General features: G+C 52.4%; 1 protein-coding gene across 5 annotated transcripts in view; it reads left to right on the plus strand.

The window, feature by feature from the left end:
* The window catches only part of CORO2B (coronin 2B), a 128415-nt gene that overhangs the window by 45074 nt on the left and 59851 nt on the right, over positions 1 to 23490 (plus strand). For 4 of the 5 annotated variants that reach the window (XM_059372358.1, XM_059372357.1, XM_059372359.1 and 1 more), the window contains exon 2: positions 22152 to 22352. In XM_059372358.1, the coding sequence (XP_059228341.1) occupies positions 22152 to 22352 (201 nt within the window). Of the gene's footprint in view, positions 1 to 2813; positions 2884 to 22151; positions 22353 to 23490 lie in introns of those variants that run through there. The other variant, XM_059372361.1, reaches the window with a different exon arrangement.

Genomic DNA, 23490 nt, shown 5'->3' on the forward strand with positions numbered 1-23490 from the left:
ATTTCTTGTATGCAAATTTCTCTATGGAGGACCAGGACAAAAATTTCTTCGAGGAATTTTTTTAAAGTTGGTTTTATTGAGGTATCCTTTCCATGCAATAAAAATCCTTTACTGTGTTCTCTTCCATGTGTTTCAACAATGACATACAAGCTATACAAGCTGTGCAGTATCAGTTATGACCTAGAACATTTCTGTCTCCCCCTCCCCCAAATCCCTTCCAGCTGCTCTGTAGTCAACCCCTCTTCCCACTTACCACCGATCTGTGTTCTATCTTTATCGTTTTGTCTTTTCCGGAATATCGTATAAATGCAGTGTTTGTGTCTGGCATGCTTGGCTCAGCATAATGTATTTGAGATTCGGTCATGACATATGCGGGAATCAGTCGTTTGTCCTTTATTATTGCCGAGTCGGATTCCATGGTGTGGATGTGCCACGGTTTACCTTCCTGGGGTAACCACTGTCCCCAGGTTTTGTGCAGATATATGATCTACCAAGAAATGCAATGCATTTGGTTCCCATGCTGATCGTTCTGCTCTGGCTTTTTCAAAAGTCACAAAGTAGACTCATTCTTCAGCAATGATTTTTAAATTAGCTACTACATGCCTCTACGAGGGCACCTAGTTCATAAAGAGGGGTGGCTTGGGAATAACTGGAAGATCCCTCTTCCCTTCAGAAGGAGCAGCTCTGGGAATGTAGACCCAGAGTGGGCCAGAACTTCTGATTTCCGGTTTTTCCAGAAGAGGAAGGAATCTGGATTTTTATATGAAGTGTCCTGATTTTTTTAATGTTGGCAAGTAATTCAGAATGATTATAATCACTGTGCTGGCCCTTAAGTCCCACATCTGCGAGCCAGATTGAGTCTGTGGGTCTCTGCCTCCTGGCCTGGGGCTCTTGCTGTGCTAGGTGCTCAAGATGCAAAGAGAAAGGATTCTTGCCTCCAAGTTGATCACACACCAGTGGGAGAAACAGGGCTTGTAGAGCAGTAATTACTCACTGGGGGAAGGTCCTAGAAGCCATGTAAAAAGATATTTTGAGAACTCAGTATTGTACCTTGTACCCATCACTGTCCCTAAAGGTTTCCCAGATAAGGTGACCTTGAGGTGAGCCTTGAGGAAGGAGTAGGGGTTTGTCCATAGCGGGGACACGTCAACCAGAAGGATTAGCCTGGGCAAGGACTGTGAACACGGAAGAGGCTGGGTGCCCCCCAGAGAATGGCGAGTCAGCAGGTGTGAGTGAGCCCTTTGGCACAGAGGTTGATTTATTATAAATTTCCTTCATGGACTTGACCTTGAAATACTGGTTTTTCAAATCAGGAAGTCAGCACAGCCCCTGACTGTTTGTTCTTGTAACATATTCTACTGAAGACCTAACTGTCCATCATACTGGAAGTCTTGCCACACCCTTTAGTGGACACGTTGTGGCGCTATGTCTAGCATCTCGCCCCTTTCCCTTGGAAGCCTGGGGCTCTGGGGCTTTCTGGCCCTTTCTATCAGGTGTGCTTGGAGGACCAAAGCCACCTCCCAGAAGGGATTGAAGACCAAATTGCATGACCATGTAAATAGCTGAAAGACAGAACCAGTGGCCAGAAGTTGGAACGATGTTATTAAGTCTTAAGGTCAGAAAACACCGAGGAGAAATGTTCAGTGTCCTGGAGAAAGTGAAAAAAAAAAAAAAAAAAAAACTCGAGTCAAGTCCAGACTTACATTCCTGTTCTGAGGCAACTCCAGCTGCACATGGGGCCCGGCGCTGGTATGAGCCGGCATGAGTGGGTTGAGTTCTGCTCTTTTCACTTCCCCTGTGTCCCCTGGGGCGGAGTGACATCAACAGAGAAGGGAAGATGGTGGCCGGATGACATGGATGGTGGCCGGATGCAGGACTCCTGGCCTTTAAGTGGGGTGAGGAGGGGGCAAGATAGAGCCAGGGACCCCCCAGGAATCACCACCTTTAGACTGGTGGCTCCTCCTCCTCACTGAGCAGGGTTTTAAAAATGCAGATGCCCAGACCCTGGGACCAGCTGCCTGGTGCCCACTCCCAGTCTCATCACTTGACTGCAGGACCTTCGCTCGGGGCTGTGGAAGGAAGGGGGGCTCAGGTCATACAGCAGTCCCCCTCCGGCTGATGGGGGGAAGGGGTGGCAGTGTCTCCCGTCGCCCTCCACAGCCAGCTGGGATCTTACATGGTTCACCTCTTGCCAACCCTGGCATCTCAGCGGTTGCTCGGCAATGGGGAGGTCACAGAAAAGAGAGGTGGGCGGGAGCCATGTCCCCTTCATTCACTCATTCACTCAACAAGTGTTCACAGAGCCTCCATTGTACCTGCACAGAAGGCCCCACAGGGGATGCCACCATGACAGCCCTGGTCCTTGCGCTCCAGAAGACTCAAGTCCAAGACACATTGACCGTGCTTGGCTGAGGCTCTCTCATAAAGGTGGCATAATATGGGCAGGGCAGGGCTAGATCTATAAAGTGTTCTGATGGCACAGGGAAGGAAGGTGTTGATCTGCCTGGGATATCTAGGAAGGCTTCCTGGAGGAAGCAGCCTTGGGGATGCTGTTAGGCAAGTCAGTTATTATTTTTTGACTTGGACCTTGTTGGGGGCAGCCTGGTCCCCTTCGTCTGCTTCCTTAGCCCAGTTTACTTCCAGCCTCTCTGTATTGGAGCCCACTTTATTTGCTATGCATCTCCAAGTTCCAGAGGGTTCTGTGCTGGGGGGTTTTACTCCTCTTCCCCTTGATACCCGCAGTCTTCTCTCCCCATCCCCAGACTGGATACCCAGCAGGAGACCTTCTACAAAGAATGCCAAGACTCCTGCCCACCACCACCAAAATGTAGCAACATCAGCGCTGGAGGAGGGAGAAAGGGCGAGAAGGGGCAGGTGATTCTGGTGGGTGCTTTGCACGTTTTAGTAATACCAGTGATAAATGTGCGACGATAACAATACATTAACATAACGACCAATATCAAGTTTCTTCCATGTGCCAAGCATGTTGCCTGCATTATCTCATTCAGTTCCCACCCCAGCCAGCAAGAAGCCCTATGGCCTGCATGTTGAGCGATACACCCAGTGGAGCTGGAAGGCTTGGGTTCAGATCCTTCCACCACTTCATCTGTATGGGATCTTGGGCAAGTCACTGGACATCTGTGCCTCAGTTTCCTCCCCTGTAATAAGGGGAAGATTATAGCACCTGCTATATCCCTGAATTGCTATGAGGATTAAGACTGGCAAAATGCTTAGACTAGCACCTGACACATAGTAAATACAACGCAATGTCAGATACATTACCCGGTGCATTACCTTGCTTCTTCCGGGTTAAAACAAGGAATCAGGAACAGCTGAGTCCAGGGACTGTGGCTAAGTGAATTGAGCACAGAGTAGGTGCCAGGTAATGTCAGGAGCATTCTATACACATTTTCTCACTTAATCTCCCATCAAGCCACCTCCTGTGGCTTAAGGAAGCACCACGAATAACCCCAATTTCTTGTGAACTTGTGACAGTAGCTGGTTAGTGATAGAGAAAGACGTCCAACCAGAGCTAGATGACAACAGCAGAGGGGAGGACACCCCCATGTCTCCTGAGATAGCTGTGTGGTTCACCTTCAAAATGGGCAGGGAGGAATGAATTGGAATTGGAGGTGCTAGAGGTGCTATGACATTAACAAGCATGAGCAGGGAGGAGTCCAGGGAGCAAGACCTAGCAGGGGGTGCTGGGTAAGCCACAGGATTGTGCTGAGAAGTACTAAATAGGTCTTGATGTTTTGTGAAGTTGTTGCCCCCTGAGCTGGTCTGCCCCACATTGGAAATTCTGGAGTAGTCAATGTCTGAGAATAGCATTTAGGTCAGAAACACAGGAGGGTAATTGGAAAGGCTCCATGCGTGGCCACCATGTACAGTTGTGCAGGTTGTGGTCTGCACAAAGGCACCTGGCAGAGGAACAAGTCCAGCTCACGTTACCCTCACCAAGTCATGGGCTCTGATCTGGGTCTACATCTGCCTGAGGAAGAGGCACCATTTTCTATTTTCACTAAAGTGCCCTACAGACTGGGGTGGTCTTGACTCCAGGTGAGGGGGGAGCAGAGAGACTTTATCTGCAGAGATGAGTCTGCAAGGTCAGATGTTGCCATTGGGCTGGGGAACCGTGGCTTTGGTTTCATAGTGATTGGGAGGCCCTGAAGCAAAGAACACAGCCTGGGACCATGTCGATGGAAGGCTGAGCAATTTCTGGGTCTTCCTAACATGCTCACGAAGTGAATAGGGACCAGCAGAAGCATCTGTGATGGGAGTAGCCCCTGTGGGGGGACCAGCTCTGGGAGGTTTGAGTGGGGCTGAAGAAGATGGTAACCCCATGACCCTGAACCCAACTCACAGTGCAGTCAGGGAGGCTAGGCTCTTGAGCCAGCAGTGTGTGTGTGTGTGTGTGTGTGTGTGTGTGTGTGTGTGACTACCATAAGGGAAAGGAGAAAGGGAACCTCAAAAAAGCACGAATCCCAACAGACAATGGCAGGGTATCCTGCTCGAGGCACCGTGGCCATGCTTTGCCACCCGCTTGGCCGCCATGATGGAAGAGGGGAAGAAGGGTGCTGGTGTTTGTGTGCTCGTCACCCACCAGGCCCGTGCCAGATGTTTTAGACACATGACCTCATTTTCTTCTCCACCCCCTTCCTCATGCTTTCTGTAGCAATGACAGCTTTTAGTAGAATGAAAAAAAAAAAGGTGGGGAGATCTTCTTTCAAGTCTCCACAGCATTGCTGGGCCTGGAATACGCTGTGGGGAGTAGCTGTGTAGCCAAGGGCAGCATGAATCTGATTCTTGCTCTCCCCCAACCCCCCCATCCATGCGACTTTTCCAGCAAGCACGCAGGAAGAAGAGCCAGCTGCCTCAGCTCACCCCAAGAAGCTCTGCTGGGAGAGGAGAGAAAACCTGGAAGGGGAATGGAGGGGGTCCTGGTCCTGGTTCTTCGCGCTCTGGCAGAGGCCTAGGCTGGGTGTGGGCTGGGCTGGGTGGGGTCTGGGCATCCTCCCCTTCTCTAGGTTTTTGACTCTGGGGGGAGGGCCGCTGAGACAGAGGCCTCATGGAGACCTGTCACGGGCAGTGTCCGAAGCCCTTTCTTCTATCAGCTGCAATGCTTTGGGCTACAAGTAACAAAAAAGGCCAACCAAGAAAGACTCAAGCTGTAGGCACGTTTCTGTTTTATCAAACAAGAGGTCTGGGGGGTGAGAAGGATCACATCCTTCCCATCTCGAAGCCAGCACCCACACTGGAGGAAGCCCTGATGTGCCCACATGAGGAGAACCCCTTCTCTTGAGCTGCCAGAGATGATGGTTGTCACTCCGCGTTGCTAGAATGGGGTCTATGTTGGTGGCTAGAAGCAGACCCTTTTACGGTCAGTAATAGGAGGCAAGAGAGTAAGCGGTAGGCAGGCCTCACGGGCTCCCAGGGGCAGCCACGTGACCAGGCATTGGAAGTCTGGAATGACGTTTCTGATCTGCAAGTGCACAGGATTCCGAGGTTTTTCTTGTCTGCTCAAGCCTGGCCTCTGGGATACTGATGAGAGCTCTTACTCTGTCGCTTGCCTCTGCAGCCTCTTCCTCATCGGGAAGGGACAGGCTGTACCCTCCCCGCCACCAACCTGAGCTCTGTAACCCCAGGGGGCGCTATTCACATGGTCAAGTGTGCAGTGCACGTCCTGCATGGCCTTCCACGGCGGCCCTGACAACTTGGAAGCACAGAGAAGATACAGATCCTTTATTTTCTCCAAAGCTGATCTGATCTAATTCAGAAGCCTTGCCTCACAGAGTCACTGTGATAAAACACATCTAGCCCAGTCCAGTGGGGCCGGTCTGATTCAGTCATGTAAATCATCTTGTAGGGTAAAGGCTCGGCCTCTTTGGGGGTAATTTGGCTTCTACTTGAATGATTCTCAAGGGCTCATCTTTCAGAGCTCCTCCTCCTCTGGCTCATTTTCAAAATGATATCTGTGGATATAGACGGCTGAGGCTTATACGACCTCAGATGTTAGGGGAGGGGGACCCCCAGTTCTGTGCTGGTCCTTAGACATGTCCTGGCTGATGTCCACTAAAGTGTGTCTGGTCTGTCCTTCTTTGGGCATTCATTGGGCACCTACCACTGAATTCTCCAACTGACAGACTCATGGTCCATTTTTTCTTGGCTCTAATGACAGTGTCTGTTCCTAGCTGGTCCTTTGTCTCATATCCATCTTGCCCCTGGCCTTGCAGTTGGTTTGCCCCTCTCAACAGCAACTTCTTGGTGGCCCGTGGCTCTTAGACCTCCCATATCCTCCCTCAGAGGTATGCAGGGACTGATGGCAGGGTTCTCTCCAACACGCAAGAGCTGAAGGGAGCTCAGGTTTGCACACACAGCCCCTTCTGTTTGGCCATTCCCCTTGGCCATCTTAATCCTGTGAAACCACATCTTGTTTGAATAGTGATCTCCTTCCAGAATCCTTTGTTCTTTTTTAAAGTGGGCTCCATGCCCAGCGTGGAGCCCAGTGCAGGGTCGGAACTCATGACCATGAGATTAAGACCTGAGCTGAGATCAAGAGTCAGACGCTCAACCCACTGAGCCACCTAGGCACCCTTCTTTCCAGAATCCTAACCAAGAAGTTGGAGGGAAACCCGTCTGCCTACCAAGCATATTGCCCCCGAGATGGAAAATCAGGACACATACCTGAACACGAACTTCCGTTCTGATTTCTGATTTCGCATTCTCCGTCTCCATCTGCCAGGAGTGGGCTTTCCTCTTGCCCTGGTGTCTCACCAGAGTCAGCCAAGGAAGACTCTTCCCTTGCTAACAGGGGGAGATGGGAGTCCAGAAAAGCCTCTTAGGTCTGGCTCTTAAGATGGTCGTGTAGCTGTGCAAAATCCTATTTTAGAAGTCAGAACCTTCTTTTTTTTCTTTTTTCTTTTCTTTTTTTTTTTTTTTTTTTTTTGATTCCTGCTTTAACCGTCCTAAGTCTCTCTGAATAAATGGATGCCAATAAGAGGAAAAAGGAGGTCACAATTAGCCAGTGCACAGGAGTGAAGCACACTTACATATCTGGAAAGTAAAACTGATCCTCTTCATGCTTCTCCGTGTCCTCTTCCCCATGCCCCTTTACTGTGCCTGTGGCTCCTGTCTCTGCCACCAACTACTGACTCCCCGTAGCTCACATTTAAACTCCCAAAGAAGGAGCTGAGTGGTTGAGCCAATCGCCGTTGAGCGTGGGTCTCCCCTACCATGCAGAGCTCTGGAGCTAGGCTAGAGGTCCCTGTGGGACACAACATGGCCACCTCGATGAGTCAGTGTCCCTCGTGAGTTTGGGCAACAGTCGCTGTCATAGGGGAATTGGCCAAAGATCCAAGAAGATTCCCCTTTCCTTACCAGGTCTTAAATGAATTAGTAGGTTCTTTTTACAAGGCAATGAGTGAGTGAAAGGTGCAGGACATCATGAGATAGTCATCAGTCAGATGGTTTTTTTAAACAAAAACCTTTTTATTTTCTCAGTGACATTTTCTTCACAAAGTTTCCACTCTAGTTTCTAGACCTTCAGCTGATAAAGTTTCTCCAGTGTCTTGGAGGAAATAGTGCCCCCCCCCACACTCCCTACACACTTACACACACTCATCCCTAGGGGATAGTAGAGGGTGAGCAACACAGAGAGTTTATCTCCAAATTAGCTGTGTGCATGGGGCCCAGTGTCTGCTTCTCTGTGGGCAAGCGGACGGTCCACCTTGTCTGTGCCCAAGATAGTTAACAGTAACACAAAGGCCTTCAAGCTTTCAGGGTGCCTGAGTGTCTCCCTCAGCTAAGCATAAGACTTCGGCTCAGGTCAGGATCTTAGTGATCCTGGGATCCAGCCCTGTTGTCAGGCTCTGTGCTCAGTGGGGCATCTGCTTCTCCCTTTCCCTCTGCCCCTCCCCTGGCTCAAGCTTGCGCAAGCGCTTTCTATTACTCTCTCCCAAATAAATTAAATCTTTAGAAAAATAGCAAGGTCTTCAGCTTTCCCTTTCTCCATTGGCATGCTGAGGGATGGGTGGGCTTCCTCTGTTCTCTAACGGAGACCCCACTACGAGGCGTGCAGACTGTCCTGCTCCTCGCCCCCCTCTCCCCCCAGCCCCACAACAGTTTATCAGCCCATCTTTGTCTGCACTGCTGGGTGACAGGGAGGCATGGTCTTGTTCTGTGAAGTAGGTGGTCCTAGGACCCCGGGCCACAGGGACCAACACGTGGAAGGGCTCCCCAGCAGGCCCCGATGAAAGCTCATGGGACTCTGCCCCACAGGGGGCCCTGAATGTCCCCTTCCAGGGAATCACCCCTGACACACTGTTTTAGAAGTTCTCCTAGACAGAAGCGGCATCCACATGCGAGGTCTAACCACCCAGGGCTGAGCCCCGAAGGTTTGGGGATGCCTGGGTGGGCAGGTTCTGCCACGGGGAAGGAGCCCTGCAAGAAGGCGCAGGACCTGCACATGGGATCCCCAATCATCCTAAACATCAGGCAGGGCATTTGAAGAGCCTGGAGGGTCTCCCCAGCCCAGCCTTTAGCCTCAACTACCAAACAACCTTGAAAAAAAGTTGCCTGGGTGGCTCAGTGGGTTAAAGTCTCTGCCTTTGGCTCAGGTCATGATATCAGGGTCCTAGGATAGAGCCCCGCATCAGGGTCTCTGCTCAGCAGGGAGCCTGTTTCCCCCCCCCCCCCCCCCCCCCCCCCCCCCCCGCCTGTCTTTCTGCCTACTTGTGATCTCTGTCTGTCAAATAAATAAATAAAATCTTAAAAAAGAAGAAGAAGAAGAAGAAGAAGAAGTTGCTTAGTCTCGCCTAGCAAGAGACCGGAGAGCCACGGAGGAAGGTGTGAGAAGTTGAGATTCTGGGGAAAAGAAAATCGGGCGGAGAACCAGAAGTCTGGGGTAGAATGCTGCCAGCCCTTATTAAGCACTTACTGTATGCCTGACCTTGCAGCTGTGCAGTCTAGGAATGAGAGTAAAGCCCTGGAGGAACGTGTTAGGCCCTCTCTTTGATTGACTCACTCTACAACAGGATAGCTGTCAAGGACAAATGAGATCACTGCAATCGTTTTAAGGAACGAATGGATTTATATAATAGTCCTCATACAGTAGTTCCCACAGTGCTCCGCACACGTCACTATTTCACAGGGACCTCATAATTATCCTAAGGGGAAGGTATGAATTCTGTCCATTTCACAGATGGAGAAACCGAAGCTCAGCAAAGCAAAGGGACTTATTTAAGATCACAGAACTAGGTGCTCCTTGCACCATAGCCCGAGGACTTACGTCCCCTCAGATCATCTGGCAGCTTGTTAGAGATGCAGAGACTTGCCCCCACCCCCACCCCAGACTTCTTGAATCAGACACGGTGGAGGCGGGGCCCGGTGGTCTGTGCTTTACCAGGCCCTCACTCAGGTTTGGGAAGCACTGAACTAAAGCCCTGTTTCTCAACTTTGACATCTCTGCAGATCACCTGGGATCTTGCAAAACTGGATTCTGTTTCAGCCCTGCATGGGGCCTGGGATTCTGCATTTCTGATCGACACCCACCCCCCCCCCCCCCCCCCCCCCCCCCCCCCCCCCCCCCCCGCCCCCTGAGGATGCCAGTGCTGTTGGCCCACAGATAGCACACTGAAGAGCAGCAATCACCTGGGGACGTGGGGGTGGGGAGCTCTGTTCAAATGCAGATTCCCTGGTCTATTCCCAGAGAGCTTGATCCTACAGGCCGGAAGTGGAGCCCAACCATGTGAATTTCCACAGACAACCCCCAGGGATGACTCTGAGACAGGTGGCTTGGGGCTTAGCCTCTTGAGGACTGCTTCTCTGGAGCTCAGTCTTGCAGACATCCCCCCAGCCTCATTTTCAAAGGTTTTTCTCTTCCACTCAACATCTCCACTGGCCTTGAACCACCCATCTGATCCCCTGCCAAACTGGGTTAAGGGTGTGAGTGGGAGGCCATCCCTAAGCCAGTGGGTCCTCAGTTCCTCAAAATAGGTCAGAAGTCTGGCACAGACCAGGCTCAGTGGCTGCAAATAGAAACCATCTGTTGGGCCTCTGCTTTGAGCTCCCTTGCTCCTCCCTCACTGGGCAGAGGAATATAGAACTCAGAACCCCCATGGTGGGTGGGCGCTTCTCTGGGCTGGGCCCGCTTACCCCAGACCTTCCGACTGGGCATGCCTGTGGAGGAAATGGGTAACCCTGTGTTGCACACCTCCCCCCCCTCATCCTTTCACCCCTCCTCACCCTGCACCAACAGGTGTCTGGCCGTGTGCACTGGTTATCACATAACCTTGCTGTGTGACCTTGGACAAATCACTTCCCCTCTCTGGGCCTTCTGCTATGAAACAAGAGGCTGGATTTTGGTGGACCCAAGGGTGATTTTCTGCTCTGACGAGCTCTGGTGGGTTGCATGAGAGCCTTTTGGTGTCAGAACCCACATGTAGAAAAGGTCGGGCCCCTAGAGAGGCAGACATTTCCTTCTCCCAGCTTTCTGCCCAGGTCGGATCTTACAAGTTGAGAGCTGATCCTGCAGATCTTCCGAAGGAAAGGGGCATGGTTTGTGATCTGGGAGGGCCGGGGGGGCTTTTGGAGGCTTTGAGGGGAAGTGACGGGGTCCCTTTTCCTTATTCCTGTCCTCATCCCTTCACTCATTTGTGCATTGGCTAAACATGTAGCAGCACTATATTCAGTCTAACGATAAGTCCTGGAAAAATGAGGGAGACTGAGACCTAGTTCCCGCCCTCAATCACATCCAGCGTGGTTGGGGAGCAAAGATGCCGGGTGGAGCCCCGGGGTCAGACCTGAGTTCACTCCAGCTCCTCCACTCCTGTGAGCTTAGAAGCCCAGGTGATTCTGTCCATGAGGATTATTGTTGTATCTTTTCCTAGGGTTGCTATCAGGATTAGGGGAGGTAATGGACATAAAATGCTTGGTTCACAACGAGCACCTCAACATCGGCTATTGTCATGAGTGTGCTAAGCCAGGAAAAGGAGAGCACAGGACGGAACCTGGGGGCTTCTGGAAAGACTTCTCTGCCCGGCAGCCATCTTGCCGTAGGTGGGAAGCTCTCCTGAAAAGCTTGGAGCAGCGCAGGCCGGCAGCCTTCTCCTCACGTGTCCAGGCCTGCTCAGCGGTACAGAAAAGATGCGGGGATTCAGGGCAGAAGCCTGCTCCAGGAATAGACTTCGTGTCTGGCTGGACGTGTGTTGGGTGATGGGCAGTGGGCAGCATCCTCGGGAGCCAAAGCTGGATCCTCCCATCTGTAGGCTGTTGAGAAAGTGCCATCCCAGCCCCGTTCGTTCCCACGTCGATCTGCTCTGATAGATAGCATGAGGGAGACGGGACAGAGCTGGGAGGGGTCCCGTATCATGGCGGAGAAGGGCTTGCGCAAGAGGCTCTGGGAATCGGTGGGCATGCCGGCCTGGGACCCAGGCATTCCACATTTGCTGCTCAGTGGTACAGAAAAGATGCAGGGATTCAGGGCAGAAGCCTTCTCCAGAGCATGTCATTGGGGTGACTCCAGACCATGACCTTCCTTGGTTCCCCTGAATCCTGGCCGGGAACTATGGGATATGAAGGTTCAGTCTGATCAGTCTCTTCTAGGATATGACTTTTGGGGACTAATCAATATTCTAGCAGCACTGTCCAGTAGAATGTTTTGCAGGGATGAAAACGCTCTGTAATCTGTGCTGTTCAAGATGGTAGGCCCTAGCCACGTATGGCCAGTGAGCGCTACCAATGTGGTTCGTCTAAATAAGGAACTGGATTTTGCATTAGATTTCATGTTAATTCATCAGGCACACATAGCAAGTAGCTGCCACGTGGGATGGTCTAGCTTTGGGCAATTGTTAGGTATAGGGGCTAGAGGAAGTATCCTCAAAAGTGGGCATCCACAGAGATGCACCTTCATAACATGCCCCTAAGGTGATCCCTGTGTGCAGTCAGGTTAGGAGATCAGCGGACCAGGGCTCTGAGAGCCACTGCACTAAGAGAAGTGGTCAACATCCCGCAGCGTACGGAGCCTCACACCATCCATCCATTGGTCTGTCTGCCTTGTAGCCTCTACCTCTTTCTCCATCATCTGATTTCCACTGCTGTTTAATTCCGGACCAGCTACACATTCAGTTATGCCACAGTCATAGTGAGAGCATTTAGGCCACGGAAACTGGAAAATACTAAAAACCAGGGCACCCCTTCCCTCAATGAGCTGGTTGATAATCATTTACCAGCACGCTTCTGCCCCAGACCCCCTGGCAGGCACATTCTCTGAGTCGTGACCATGTACCTAGCACGGTTTTAGGCATTGCCGATGCCACAGTGAACGGGAGAGATGGAAATGCCTGCCGTCCTGAAGCTGACTCCGAGAGGACAAGGGTCCCACCAGATGTGTCAGAGGCGTTGTGTGTTTGATAATGACACGTGCCTGGGACAGGTCTCACTGAGAGATCACCTTTGAGAAAAGAGCTACAGGAGGTGAGAGAAGCAATGCAAGGAGTGGTGTCCTCCTGAGCAGGTCACGTCACAGACGAAGGGAACCGGGTCTCTGATGGGCTCGGAGCCTCACACCAGGTTGGGGTGCAGCCAGGGTGCGAACGTGGGTCTCCTTGGCACGAATGCTGTGGAGCTGGGATCTCTGGTGGAGGGTGGGGCAGGGGCAGTGAGCCAGCCTCCTGCCTCACCCACCCCTGTGCCCCTGCTGACACTGGGTATGCTTAGGGGGCCAAAGATTCAGGGACTGGCCCTCAGGAACTCTCTGGAGGCCCAGACCCAGCAGATCCAGGAGTCAAGAGAGCGGGTCAGAGAGAACACGTGTGGTGTGGCGTGCTAGTAACTGCTTGAGTGGCCACAGCATCTTCTCAGGAGTCCTGAAAGCCAGTGCGAACCCCGTGTCCTGGGCTAGACCACAAAATGGCAGAGCAGGTTGGTGAGCCATTTGGCCCAAACCTCTCCTATGGCAGAAGGAGGGATTGCTTGAAGGCCCCCAGCTCATGAGGAGTTGAGCTGGCTGGAATGCAGGTTTCTGGCACTTTCCTCATACTAGAGGTTCTCAAATTGGGTTCCACAAGGGTCCAGGTTTCCTCAGTGTGTTTGCAGACCACTGCATGAAGGTGTTCCCAGCTTCCTTCTCGAGGAACACAAGCGTCTCCAGCTTGGCCTGTGTACACTTTGGAGGTCTAAGTAATGCTCTATTGAGAGAAAGGACACTCCTGCTGAAAGGAAGAGACCACAGCCCTTCATTTCACAGAGAAGAAAACTGAGGCCTAGAGTTAGTCAGTCCAGCCACCCAGCCTGGTGGACTTCTCAGGCCCCCAACTGGTGGTCACTTCTGCTCTCTCCAGTTTGGGGTCCCTCCCATGCATCCAGCCCTGGGCTCAGAGACAGAGGAGGGCCAGGTGACTGGCTTCACTCAGGGACCCTGATCGTCATGGTCGAATGAGACAAGAATAGTGATAACAGATGTGCCCTTTGGGACAGTGGCACACCATTTGCAAAGCACCCCTGTGATCTCCTGTCCCATCCTCACAGAGATTTGGGACACCGAGGAGGACACTGAGTCGGCGGGGAAGGAAGGTGACTTGACCCACATCATGTAGCTAGTGATCCCCACCAGAAGGAAAAGATCAGCCTTCCTCTGGCAGCACATGGACAGAAAATGGCTCTCCCACAGACCCCAATGGGTTGCCCAGCAGCTGTCAGGTTGAATTCCAGAGGGATCCTGGGCTCTGGGCTCTCCACTGAGGATGTAGCCATAAACTCCCCCGTCACCTGAGTCAGAGGCAAGGAAAAAAAAGAAACAAAAACCGCCCTGGTACATTTTTGTGTTCCAGTTAAAGGACTGAATTTTAGTCATCATCATCTAGAAAATGCGCTCGCTGGCCACAGTAAATCATTTTTAGGATCGGAGGACAGGATACAATTTGCTTCCATGTGGAGTGTACATAGTGATTATCTCAGAGGAGAAAAAAGGCAGTCTCCATTTCTTAAGAGGCTATAAGGGCCATTCAGCTGCGAAATGAATGCTTCTTCCTTCCGGGCCCTCCCCCTCTCCAAGGGAGACCAGGATGGCGCTAGGCCCGGGGAGAGGCCGCTAGGGAGTCGGCCCAGCAGCTGTGCACATCTGGAGGCCAGAGCATCTCCCTCCCTCCTCCGACCATCAGCCCAGCCCAGCCCCCTCGTGCTCCTGGCAGATCCTGGCCTCCCCAAGTAAACACGTAATTGAGGTCAGAGACTCCCTTGCAGGACCAGGAGAGAGGGCGGAGCTAATGTTTGGCGGACACCCTGTCGGGTGTCTTTGGATATGATCCCTTCACCGCATCCAGTGAGCCAGGTGGCATTATTTGCCTTTTATGGGTAGGTAAACAAATGCTCAGAGAGGTTGAGTAACTAGTCTAAAATCACACAGCTAACAAATAACAAGACAGTAACCTTTGGATTCTTTCTGACTCCCGGACGCCGCCTATTATATAGTTTCTTGACACTTCTGTATCATGAGCATCCTGGATGCTATGGAACAAGCGGGAAGGGATAGAAGTTTAGGGAGAGGACAAAGGAAGGGAAGATGTGTATTATATTGGAAAGAACAGTAGACTTAAGAGTCAAAAGTTCTTGGCTGGCCTTGGCTCTGCCATGTTCATAGCTTGTGACTTTGGGCTGGTCTCTTAATGCCTCAGAGCCTCGAATGAGTCACAGAGGTACTGCATGTTTTCAATGAGGTTATGGTATCTGCCCAGCTCTGTGCATTGGTCCACTGGGGTGGAGGGAGGTGAACAAGGTGGTGGGTAGCCTGGGTCATGGCTATGATGTCGGTGGACTTCTTGGCACGGCTGTGCAGATACTGGTCCCTTGCTGATACTGTGCTGTCTGCAGCAAGGAGAGCTGTGTTGAATGCAGAGGCCTTGGCTTCCCGGTGACAAGGAGCCCCAAGGACATGGGGCTGCATGACTGCTAGGCCAAACACTGCGTGGAAGGGCGTGGACCCAGAAGTACTGCTGCGGGAGGGTAAGGACCCTCATCCTGTGGGCAGGAGTGGGATGTCAGCTTGAGAAGGCAACTCGAAACTTCAGGAAGCTGAAGTCACAGCCCTGGGATGAGGTTCCTGAGGGACTTCTCCCTCTTCCATCTGGGGAGCCAGGCAACTGGGTCTGACCTCGGCCTGCGCCTCGCCACCTGACACTTTATTCAACCATAGTCACTGTGAAGGTCCTGCTAGACAGGAGTCCGGGACCAGGCCAGGGTGGGGTGCACAGAAGGGGATGGATGACCAGGTAACTCCCAAGCTAGTAACAGGAGAGAGAAATGAATGAGTAGCAGTAAGCAGCCCTTGGGACACCCTGGGAGAAATGGCAGTCGCCACGAGAGTGGTTGTCATTCAGGGTCACCACAGCCCAGCTCTGCGGCATCAGGCTCCCTGTTTCACAGAAGAGGAAGAGCCAGGGTGACAGAACTAGGACCACCGCTGGGCACTCTGACCCCATGCCCCTTTCTATTACAACACAGCGCCTTTCGTAGAGGAGCTCTGTGATCTCATCTTGGGGCCGGAATACCGCTGGACCCATTCATTATTCCAGACCACCCTGATCAGAGGTCATCCACCAGGATCTTGAACCCCTCCAGGGATGGGAAGTTCATTACCTCTAAAGGCAGCTTCCTTTCCCACCGCGGGCAGCATTAACCATTAAGAAAGTCTTCCCTTGGGGCACCTGGGTGGCTCAGTGGGTTGGGCCGCTGCCTTCGGCTCAGGTCGTGATCTCGGAGTCCTGGGATCGAGTCCCGCATCGGGCTCTCTGCTCAGCGGAGAGCCTGCTTCCCTCTCTCTCTGCCTGCCTCTCCATCTACTTGTGATTTCTCTCTGTCAAGTAAATAAATAGAATCTTTAAAAAAAAAAAAAAAAAGAAAGTCTTCCCTTGTAGGGAGCTCAACTTAGTCTCAGTCTGTGCTGATTGCTTTGAAAGGCTCAGAGAGCAAGGGTGTGTGTGGTGTCCCACCCTCACTAGAATGAGCTGGGGCAACCCACCAGGATCCGGGCTGTGCTTGGGGGCATGCGGTAAAAGACAAAGGGCCAGGTTCTAGGTCATCTCTTGGCTGCCACACTGCCTTCCCTTTGAGGTCTGGGCAGCAGCTTCATCCCAGCCTTGGCAGGGCCTCCTCTTCTGGCAGAAGAGGGAGGAGTGCTTTCTGTTCTCTGCCTGCACACGCAGCCAGCTGACCTCAGAGTGAAGTCAGCCCCTTGGGAACTGCGGGTGGAAAGGTCAGCCCTCCGGGGGCCCGCGGTCGCCCTGCTTGGGTCCACAGCGCGTGTCGGTGCCTGACCCGGCCTCCCAGGCCTTCCAGCCTTCTGTCTACCGCCCTCCAAGAACAGACCCTCAGCACACCTAACCCGTCCCTCCCCGCCACCAGTCAGACCAGGTGCGTGTGACTCGTTCTATCTGCCTCCTCCTCTCCATCCTTGCCTCAACCAAAGCCGAGGGGTGAATAACAGGGCCGTCTTTCACCTGGATCGAATCAAAGCCTTACACTTGACTCCTAAAGTTTACAGGCAACACAGGGATGACTTTGAAGCTGTCACAAAGCAATATGGGACAGATCGCTGGGACGTTTTGTCACACAGCTGACTGTGTGTGCTCAGAAAGTCAATACCACTAAAAAAAAAAAAAAAAAAAAGGAAAGAAAACAAAACAAAAAGATGATGGGAATGTTCTAGATTGAAAGGAGGCAAAAGAGAGATCACCGCCAAATGAAACCCATGGGAGCGCCCAGTGGCCCCTGTCCTGGTTGTTCACGAGAGGGAATGGATGTAAAAGGGAATTTGGAGCATTCTGTGTATGGGTTGGGTCTTCGACGGAATTGAGGACTTCTTAATTTTCTTAGACGTGGTAATTTGTAGGAATTTGTCCTCCTTTGTAGGAAATGCATGGCGATGTAATAGAGGGTAAGAGTCATGTGTGCAACCTCCTTTCAAATGATTCCACAAAAGGAAAAAAAAAAAAAAGACACGCACATGTGCATGCACACACACACATACACACACACAGAGAAAGAGAGAAACATGGCATGGCAAAAAGTTAATGACAACCTAGGTGCTGGGTGGTTTTTTGTTTTTTTGTTTTTTTGTTTTTTTGTTTTTTTTTACCATTCCCCCAACTATTTTTATGCATTGAAATCTTTCCTGATAAAATAAAAATAAAAATAAATATTAAAAAAAAAATCTGGACCCTGGAGTCTGAAAGACCAAGTTCCAGTCGCCCCTGTGCTCGCTAACTATCTGAAATTTGACTGGGTGTTTCCACCCTGTACAAGGACAGCCGGAGCTCCCCCATGGGCATCATGTGCAGCCCCGTACTCTCGCGGTGCCTGGGACAGGCAAGCATTTGTGGGCTTCTGCCCCCAGGAAGCCCACCCTGATGCTCTTCTTCCCTGACCTCCCATCCCCACAGCATTTCCATCCCGCAGTCTGTTTGCCACCAAGCGACTAACCACCATGAACGTTTCAGGTATAGGCTTTGTCTTCTCTGTATTTGAAAGCAGGATCTGTGCGGGAGCTTTCCCGGGCCCCATCGACGGCCTGGGCCCATGGGAGCAACAGTGGCATGGTGCATGGGACCTGCACCTACATTATCTCATTTTGATTCTTCAGACAACCACATAATCAGAAATTACGGATCTCTTTTAAAAATGTAGCTCCTGATGCTCAGGGAGACAAAGTGTCTTTTCCAAGGTTAGCAGGAGTCAGAGAGGGGAGGGGAAACCCAGGGTCCAGCACTCTGCCGTGCTCTCGGTGTGGGCCTATGTGCAGTGAGGGTGCAGACCCAGTGATGAGGACCATGGTTGGCCACATGAAACCCATGGGAGCACCCCACGTTCACCCTATTGTGAACAACCATTTGGTCGACCAGGACCCTTCAGAAGACCCAGCTGAGAGATCCAGCCCCAGCCTACTGGCCAGTAGGGAAAACCAGCAGTGGGCTTGCTGAGAACAAAGCCCTTGGAAAGATGCTCTCCATTTTCCCAGGAAGAAGGCTGGCCTTATTCTAGGGTCCGCTGGAGCCCAGCCCAAGGAGGCAGGCTCACTGGAAGAATGGGCCTGCTGAGTGCAGGTCCCAAGCCCGAGAGCTGGGCTCAGGGCAGCCCCCACCCCCCCACCCACCCCCCCGCAGGATGCTGGGCTGTGAGGGGCACCAGTGGGATATGTTCAAAGAGAATACAGGTGCCTCCACCAGGAGCCTTGACCACAAATGCTTCTTTGGGCGCAAACGCCCTGGGGAATGGGGCAATGGGGAGATGGGATGGGGGGGGAGAAAGGGCAGAGAAGGGGGGCAGTGCAGAAAGTGGGGGAGGGAGTAGGGAAAGAGTGGAGGAGAGTTGGAGGAGGAAGAAGTGAAGTCAGATGGGAAAATAGATCCAGATATATCCAGCCGCTGCGGGCTCCACCCAGGGAAACATGGGTGTCACGGGAGGGCTCCCGAGAGTCCGTCAGGTCAGCTGGCCTCAGTGTCACCAGAACTCTGGAACAAGGCATGTCTCAGGAGGCCCGTGGGATGCCCCCAGCCATGGCAGACCCAGGCTGGGGGCCCTGAGGACCTGGGCGCAGGTCCCACCCCTGAACCTGCAGGCCTCTGGGGCATTCATAATAAGGGGGAGTGGGAGCCCAGCCCTTCCACTCCTGCTTTCTATTCTGCTCTGTGAAGTGGGCATTCAGACGGGGCCAGGCCTGTGCCAGGCATATCACAGCATCTTGGCATTGACTCCTCCACCCTCTCGGAGGCAGTGGGGATTATTGGCCTCCTTTATCTAAGAGCAGACAGATGTAGCACAGAGAGGTTAAGGGTTTTTCCCAAGTCACAGATTGAGGCAGCAGCAAACATGGCACTGCATCTGGAGCTATGTGGCTATAGTCTGGCTCTTGTTACCCGGGAAGGGTAACAGCCACCCAAGAGACCCTGCAGTGGAGTCCGCACTGGGAAGAGTGTGGGGCTGAGCCATTATCAACGGGCCTGGGTCAGCCCATCCCAGGTGCCAGGCCAGGGGCTGTGCTTGGAGCAGAAAGAGAAACTGTTGTCCTGCTCACCAGATGTGGGCTAAGAAGTGGCTCCCCGTGCCTCTTGTGGTGGGGAGGCTGAATCACACCGGCTGTCTCCCCACCGTGGGGTGGGGGGGTCCCATTGGGGAGGGGCCAGAAGCCCAGCTGGTCTTCCCTCCCTCTGCCCCCCCCCCCCGCCCCACCCCGGCATCTGGGACTCATGCAGGTTGCCCAGGAAGAGCAGACACCAGTCTGCAGTCCGGCTCAGAGGCCCTGGGGTCAGCACCTTCCATCACGATGCTGAGACTGTATTTCGGGGAAGAGAGAGCCGGTGTGACACGGTAGAGACTAGTTCCTGAGGGAGAGGTGCTGGCTGTTCAGGGGCTCTGAGGAGTCCAAGTTGAGCCGTGCCCTGAAGGCTAACGGGCTGGGCAGGGAACAGGGGTGAAGACCTTCCAGGCCAGGGATGCACCAGCAAAGAACAGGAGATAGAATTTCTCTTTTCCTTTCACGGGAACTGTGGAATCTAGAATGTTCTACCTGGAAGGGACAGAGAAATTCTTAGCACTCCCCTATGAGATTGAATTTTTGCCAGGTCTCTGCTATATTTTTCATGCTATATTTTTGTAATTGATTCATTATTTTTTAACTTAGCCTTATTAGCAGTGATATCTGTGAAATTATGGATTTGGCACGCAAGTTATATTATTTCTAATGCAAATTAAAATAAACCCGTAACTACTAAAATTAAACCCTTCATTTCTGCACCATGTAAGGGGATCGAGAGTGAGCACCTGGGACCCCAGCCTGGGCATCGCTGATGTAATCCTGATTCGGAGTTGATGTCCTGAGCGAGCAAGTGAGGTCTTGCAGATAGCAGTGCCCATGGGGCTGTGGTCCGTATCCCACAGGACTTTGTCCTGAACAGTCCTGACAGACCTGGGCAGGAACCAGAGCAGGCAGATTGGAGTGGGTGGCAGTGTGGGCTGAGGCGGGGAGGGAGGAAGGAGTGATGAGCAGGGAAAGGCCCCCCCATCCCCGCAGGGTGCACAGTGACCCAGGCAGAGGAGAAGATGGAGGTAGGGGACAACCCCCAACCCCGCAACCCTGGGGCCAGTGGGAAGAGGATTTGCTGGCAGGTGAGAGACACTCCCTGGGAATCTCCTTATGGGAGCTGAATTCCTTCCTTCAGTGACAAGAGAACTTCGAAGCTGGGTTCCTGGCTTTATTTAAATCAAATGCAAAGTTTTGTTTCCAGATTCCCAGAGTTGGTGTCCTGATTCTATGGTGGGGCTTCCTTTTTTTTTCCTTCCCATGGAAATTTCCTATAGGGAAATCACCCTTGCCTGGTTCTGTCCCCAGATGCAATTGGAGATAACAGGAGAGTTGGCAGGAAGGGGAAGGCATGGATCATGGCAAAGTTGGGCCAGCAGTCTATTCATTTACAAAGGGCTCTTGAGGGGCACCTGGGTGGCTCAGCTGGTTAAGCGTCTGCCTTCAGCTCAGGTCATGATCCCAGAGTCCTGGGATCAAGCCCCACGTCGGGCTCCCTGCTCAGCGGCAAGCCAGCTTCTCCCTCTGCCTCTGCTTTTCTACCTGCTTGTGCTCTCTCTCATCCTCTCTCTCTTTCTCTCTCTCACATAAATAAATACTATTGAAAAAAACAAATAAACAAAAAACAAAAACAAAGGGCTCTTGAGCTCTAGCCATGTGCCAGGTCCTGGCTGGGTACTGGCGGTGGCCTGTCGCACTTGGAGGCACATCTACTGGGAGAACTCCTATTCGGGTTCTGTCTGTGAAGGTGACCATTTGTAGGGCTTCCCTCTAGGAGAATCCATCCCTCAGTGAAACTGGACTCCAGCGTGGGCTGCCCACTCATTCTTCCAGTCCCCCCCTTGTGCACATCTGTAATCTAGGATGCATGGCACAGGATACACATGCAGTAGGGGACAACTGATTGCTTGGTTGGAATGGGTATTATTGATGGTGGGTAGAGAAGGGTTGGGCTCTCAGACTTTAATGTGTGTCTTTCTCGCTGGGTGTTTCCTGCAGGTAGGAGAAAAGCGGAATTAAAATCTAATTTCTGGGCCCATCCCCCAGATATTGGGTTCAGTAGGTCTGGACTGGGACCGAGGGATCAGCATTTCTCACAAAGGATGTGTGAGGCTCAGGGCGCCTGGGTGGCTCAGTGGGTTAAGCCGCTGCCTTCGGCTCAGGTCATGATCTCAGGGTCCTGGGATCGAGTCCCGCATCGGGCTCTCTGCTCGGCGGGAAGCCTGCTTCCTCCTCTCTCTCTCTCTCTGCCTGCCTCTCTGCCTACTTGTGATCTCTCTCTGTCAAATAAATAAATAAAATCTTAAAAAAAAAAAAAAAAAAAAAAGAATGTGTGAGGCTCAGATGAGCCTTAGACCACACACTGAGAAATCTTGCTCCAAAGAATATTCTGGCATAGGAAAGAGTCTCGGATTTCCAGTTAGGAAGCCTGTGTTCAGGGCTCTACTTATTAGCTGTGTGGCCTTGGACAAGTGACTTAACCTCTCTGTGCCTGATGATGAAAATGATGATTTCTGACGGTGCATTTGTGGATTAGAGGCTTTCGAGAGAACAAGAGAAGGGGATGATAATGGGTGGTCATGTGTCTCTTTGCACATAAAGGGGAACATCTCCCCCCCGTCCTCACCATAAAGGGGGACATCTCCCACCTTCCTCACCAACAGCAGTGTTCTTTGTCTTTGGGGCCACCAGACTCCTCTGTGTACCTCCCATACTGAATTGAGTACAACCTTTGGGAGGCAGGAGGCAGCCCATACGTGTTGTTGGGGGGACAGTCTGCTCTGTCACATGCCATGTCCCTAGGAAGTGAAAGGACCTTACATCATTTCTGGAAGGTGGGATAGGAGTGTGCATCAAAGGCAGGAAATTCCTGTACGAGTGCCCGCATGCCAGTCTTTGCTCTTGTAGGACTTTAGTAAGAGAGGAAGTCCACTAGCACAGGGCCGGACACACAGAGGGCCCCGCATTCCTGGAAGCTTCTTCCCCTCTCTCCACGTTCTCCCCATCCCCCACCCCGTGCCCAGCCCAGGCTTTTCTGGAAGCAGTGACCTGCCTGACGCTTGTCTCTCCTGGTCCCTCACAGATGTCCTGGCGTCCACAATACCGCAGCTCCAAGTTCCGGAATGTCTACGGGAAGGTGGCCAACCGGGAGCACTGCTTCGATGGTATCCCCATCACCAAAAATGTGCACGATAACCACTTCTGTGCTGTCAACGCCCGCTTCCTGGCCATTGTCACCGAGAGCGCGGGAGGTGGCTCCTTCCTGGTCATCCCTCTGGAGCAGGTAGGACCCGCAGCTCCCTAGCCCTGGCTGCTGTCCGGAGAAGGGAGAAGCCTTCTTTGGTCACTCTTGCCTCCATTTCTCTCTGTGCCCTCCGCCCTTTTACTGTCTCATCATGTGTCCGGTGGCTGTGCCCTCCCCCGGGTTTTCCCAAGATTTGCCAGAAGAAGAGCAGGCCAGGATCCAGGAGACCTGAGATCTGTTCCCAAAACTTCCCCAAAGATTGCACTTGAACAAGTCACTTCCCTTCGGATACATGGGGTTCCCGTTAACACTAGGGATTGGAACATCTGATCTCCAGGTGATCTCCAGGACCAGGTCTTGCTCCACAATTTTGTGTCCTGGGTTGTCCTTTTTGGTGTGAAGCTGGAAGGGTTGAAGACCCAGCCATAGGCCCATGGGGGCATCTGCAGAAATGACACTCGCATTAAAAAACGCTGTGAGCTCTCTCCACTGAGAGCCTAGGAATAATTCACCTTCCCTCTCATCCCCTCTTCCTAGATAAAGGTTTTCCCTCTTCTGTGGCTGCCTTTGTGAATATAGCAAATTAAATCTGCAAAGCCTAGATCATGAAATTTTGAAGCTCTGTGTTCAGGCAGTCCCTGGAGACCCGTGGGAGGTCACGCGCCTCAGGGAAAGTGCTTGCTGTCAGTCTCGCTTGTTTATGGCTGAGCTCTCCCTTCCCGGCCTGACTCATCTCCACTCCCACCCTCCGCCAAACCAAACCGCTCAGGGGAGGAGGAGGTACAAGCGGAAGGAAGCCTTCGTTCTCGAAATCTACCGTCAGCTGGTGGTGGAGGATGGATTTTTCCAGTCTCTCCTGCCCACAGTGGGGGAACACGGATTTGGGAATGCCTCAGGCCATAGCCTCCCTCCCACCAAAGGGGGCACAGCCGCAGTGACACTGAGAGGTGCGAGGACAGAACCCAGTGGGCAGAGAGGTCTGGTCTGAGGAGCCATGGCCTCGGTGGCAGGGTTCCAGCTGGCTCTGCCACTTGCCGCCACTGTGATCTCAGGCGAGTCACTTAACCTGTCTGCACCTGATCCTCCTGTAATGGTAAGACGAGGATGCTGAATTGTCCTCTGTCTACATGCACCATGTTGGCATGGAGTAGGACGATAGACATGGAAGCTCCTTGTG

Source organism: Mustela nigripes, chromosome 13 (genome assembly GCF_022355385.1).
Source record: "Mustela nigripes isolate SB6536 chromosome 13, MUSNIG.SB6536, whole genome shotgun sequence".
NCBI lineage: Eukaryota > Metazoa > Chordata > Mammalia > Carnivora > Mustelidae > Mustela > Mustela nigripes.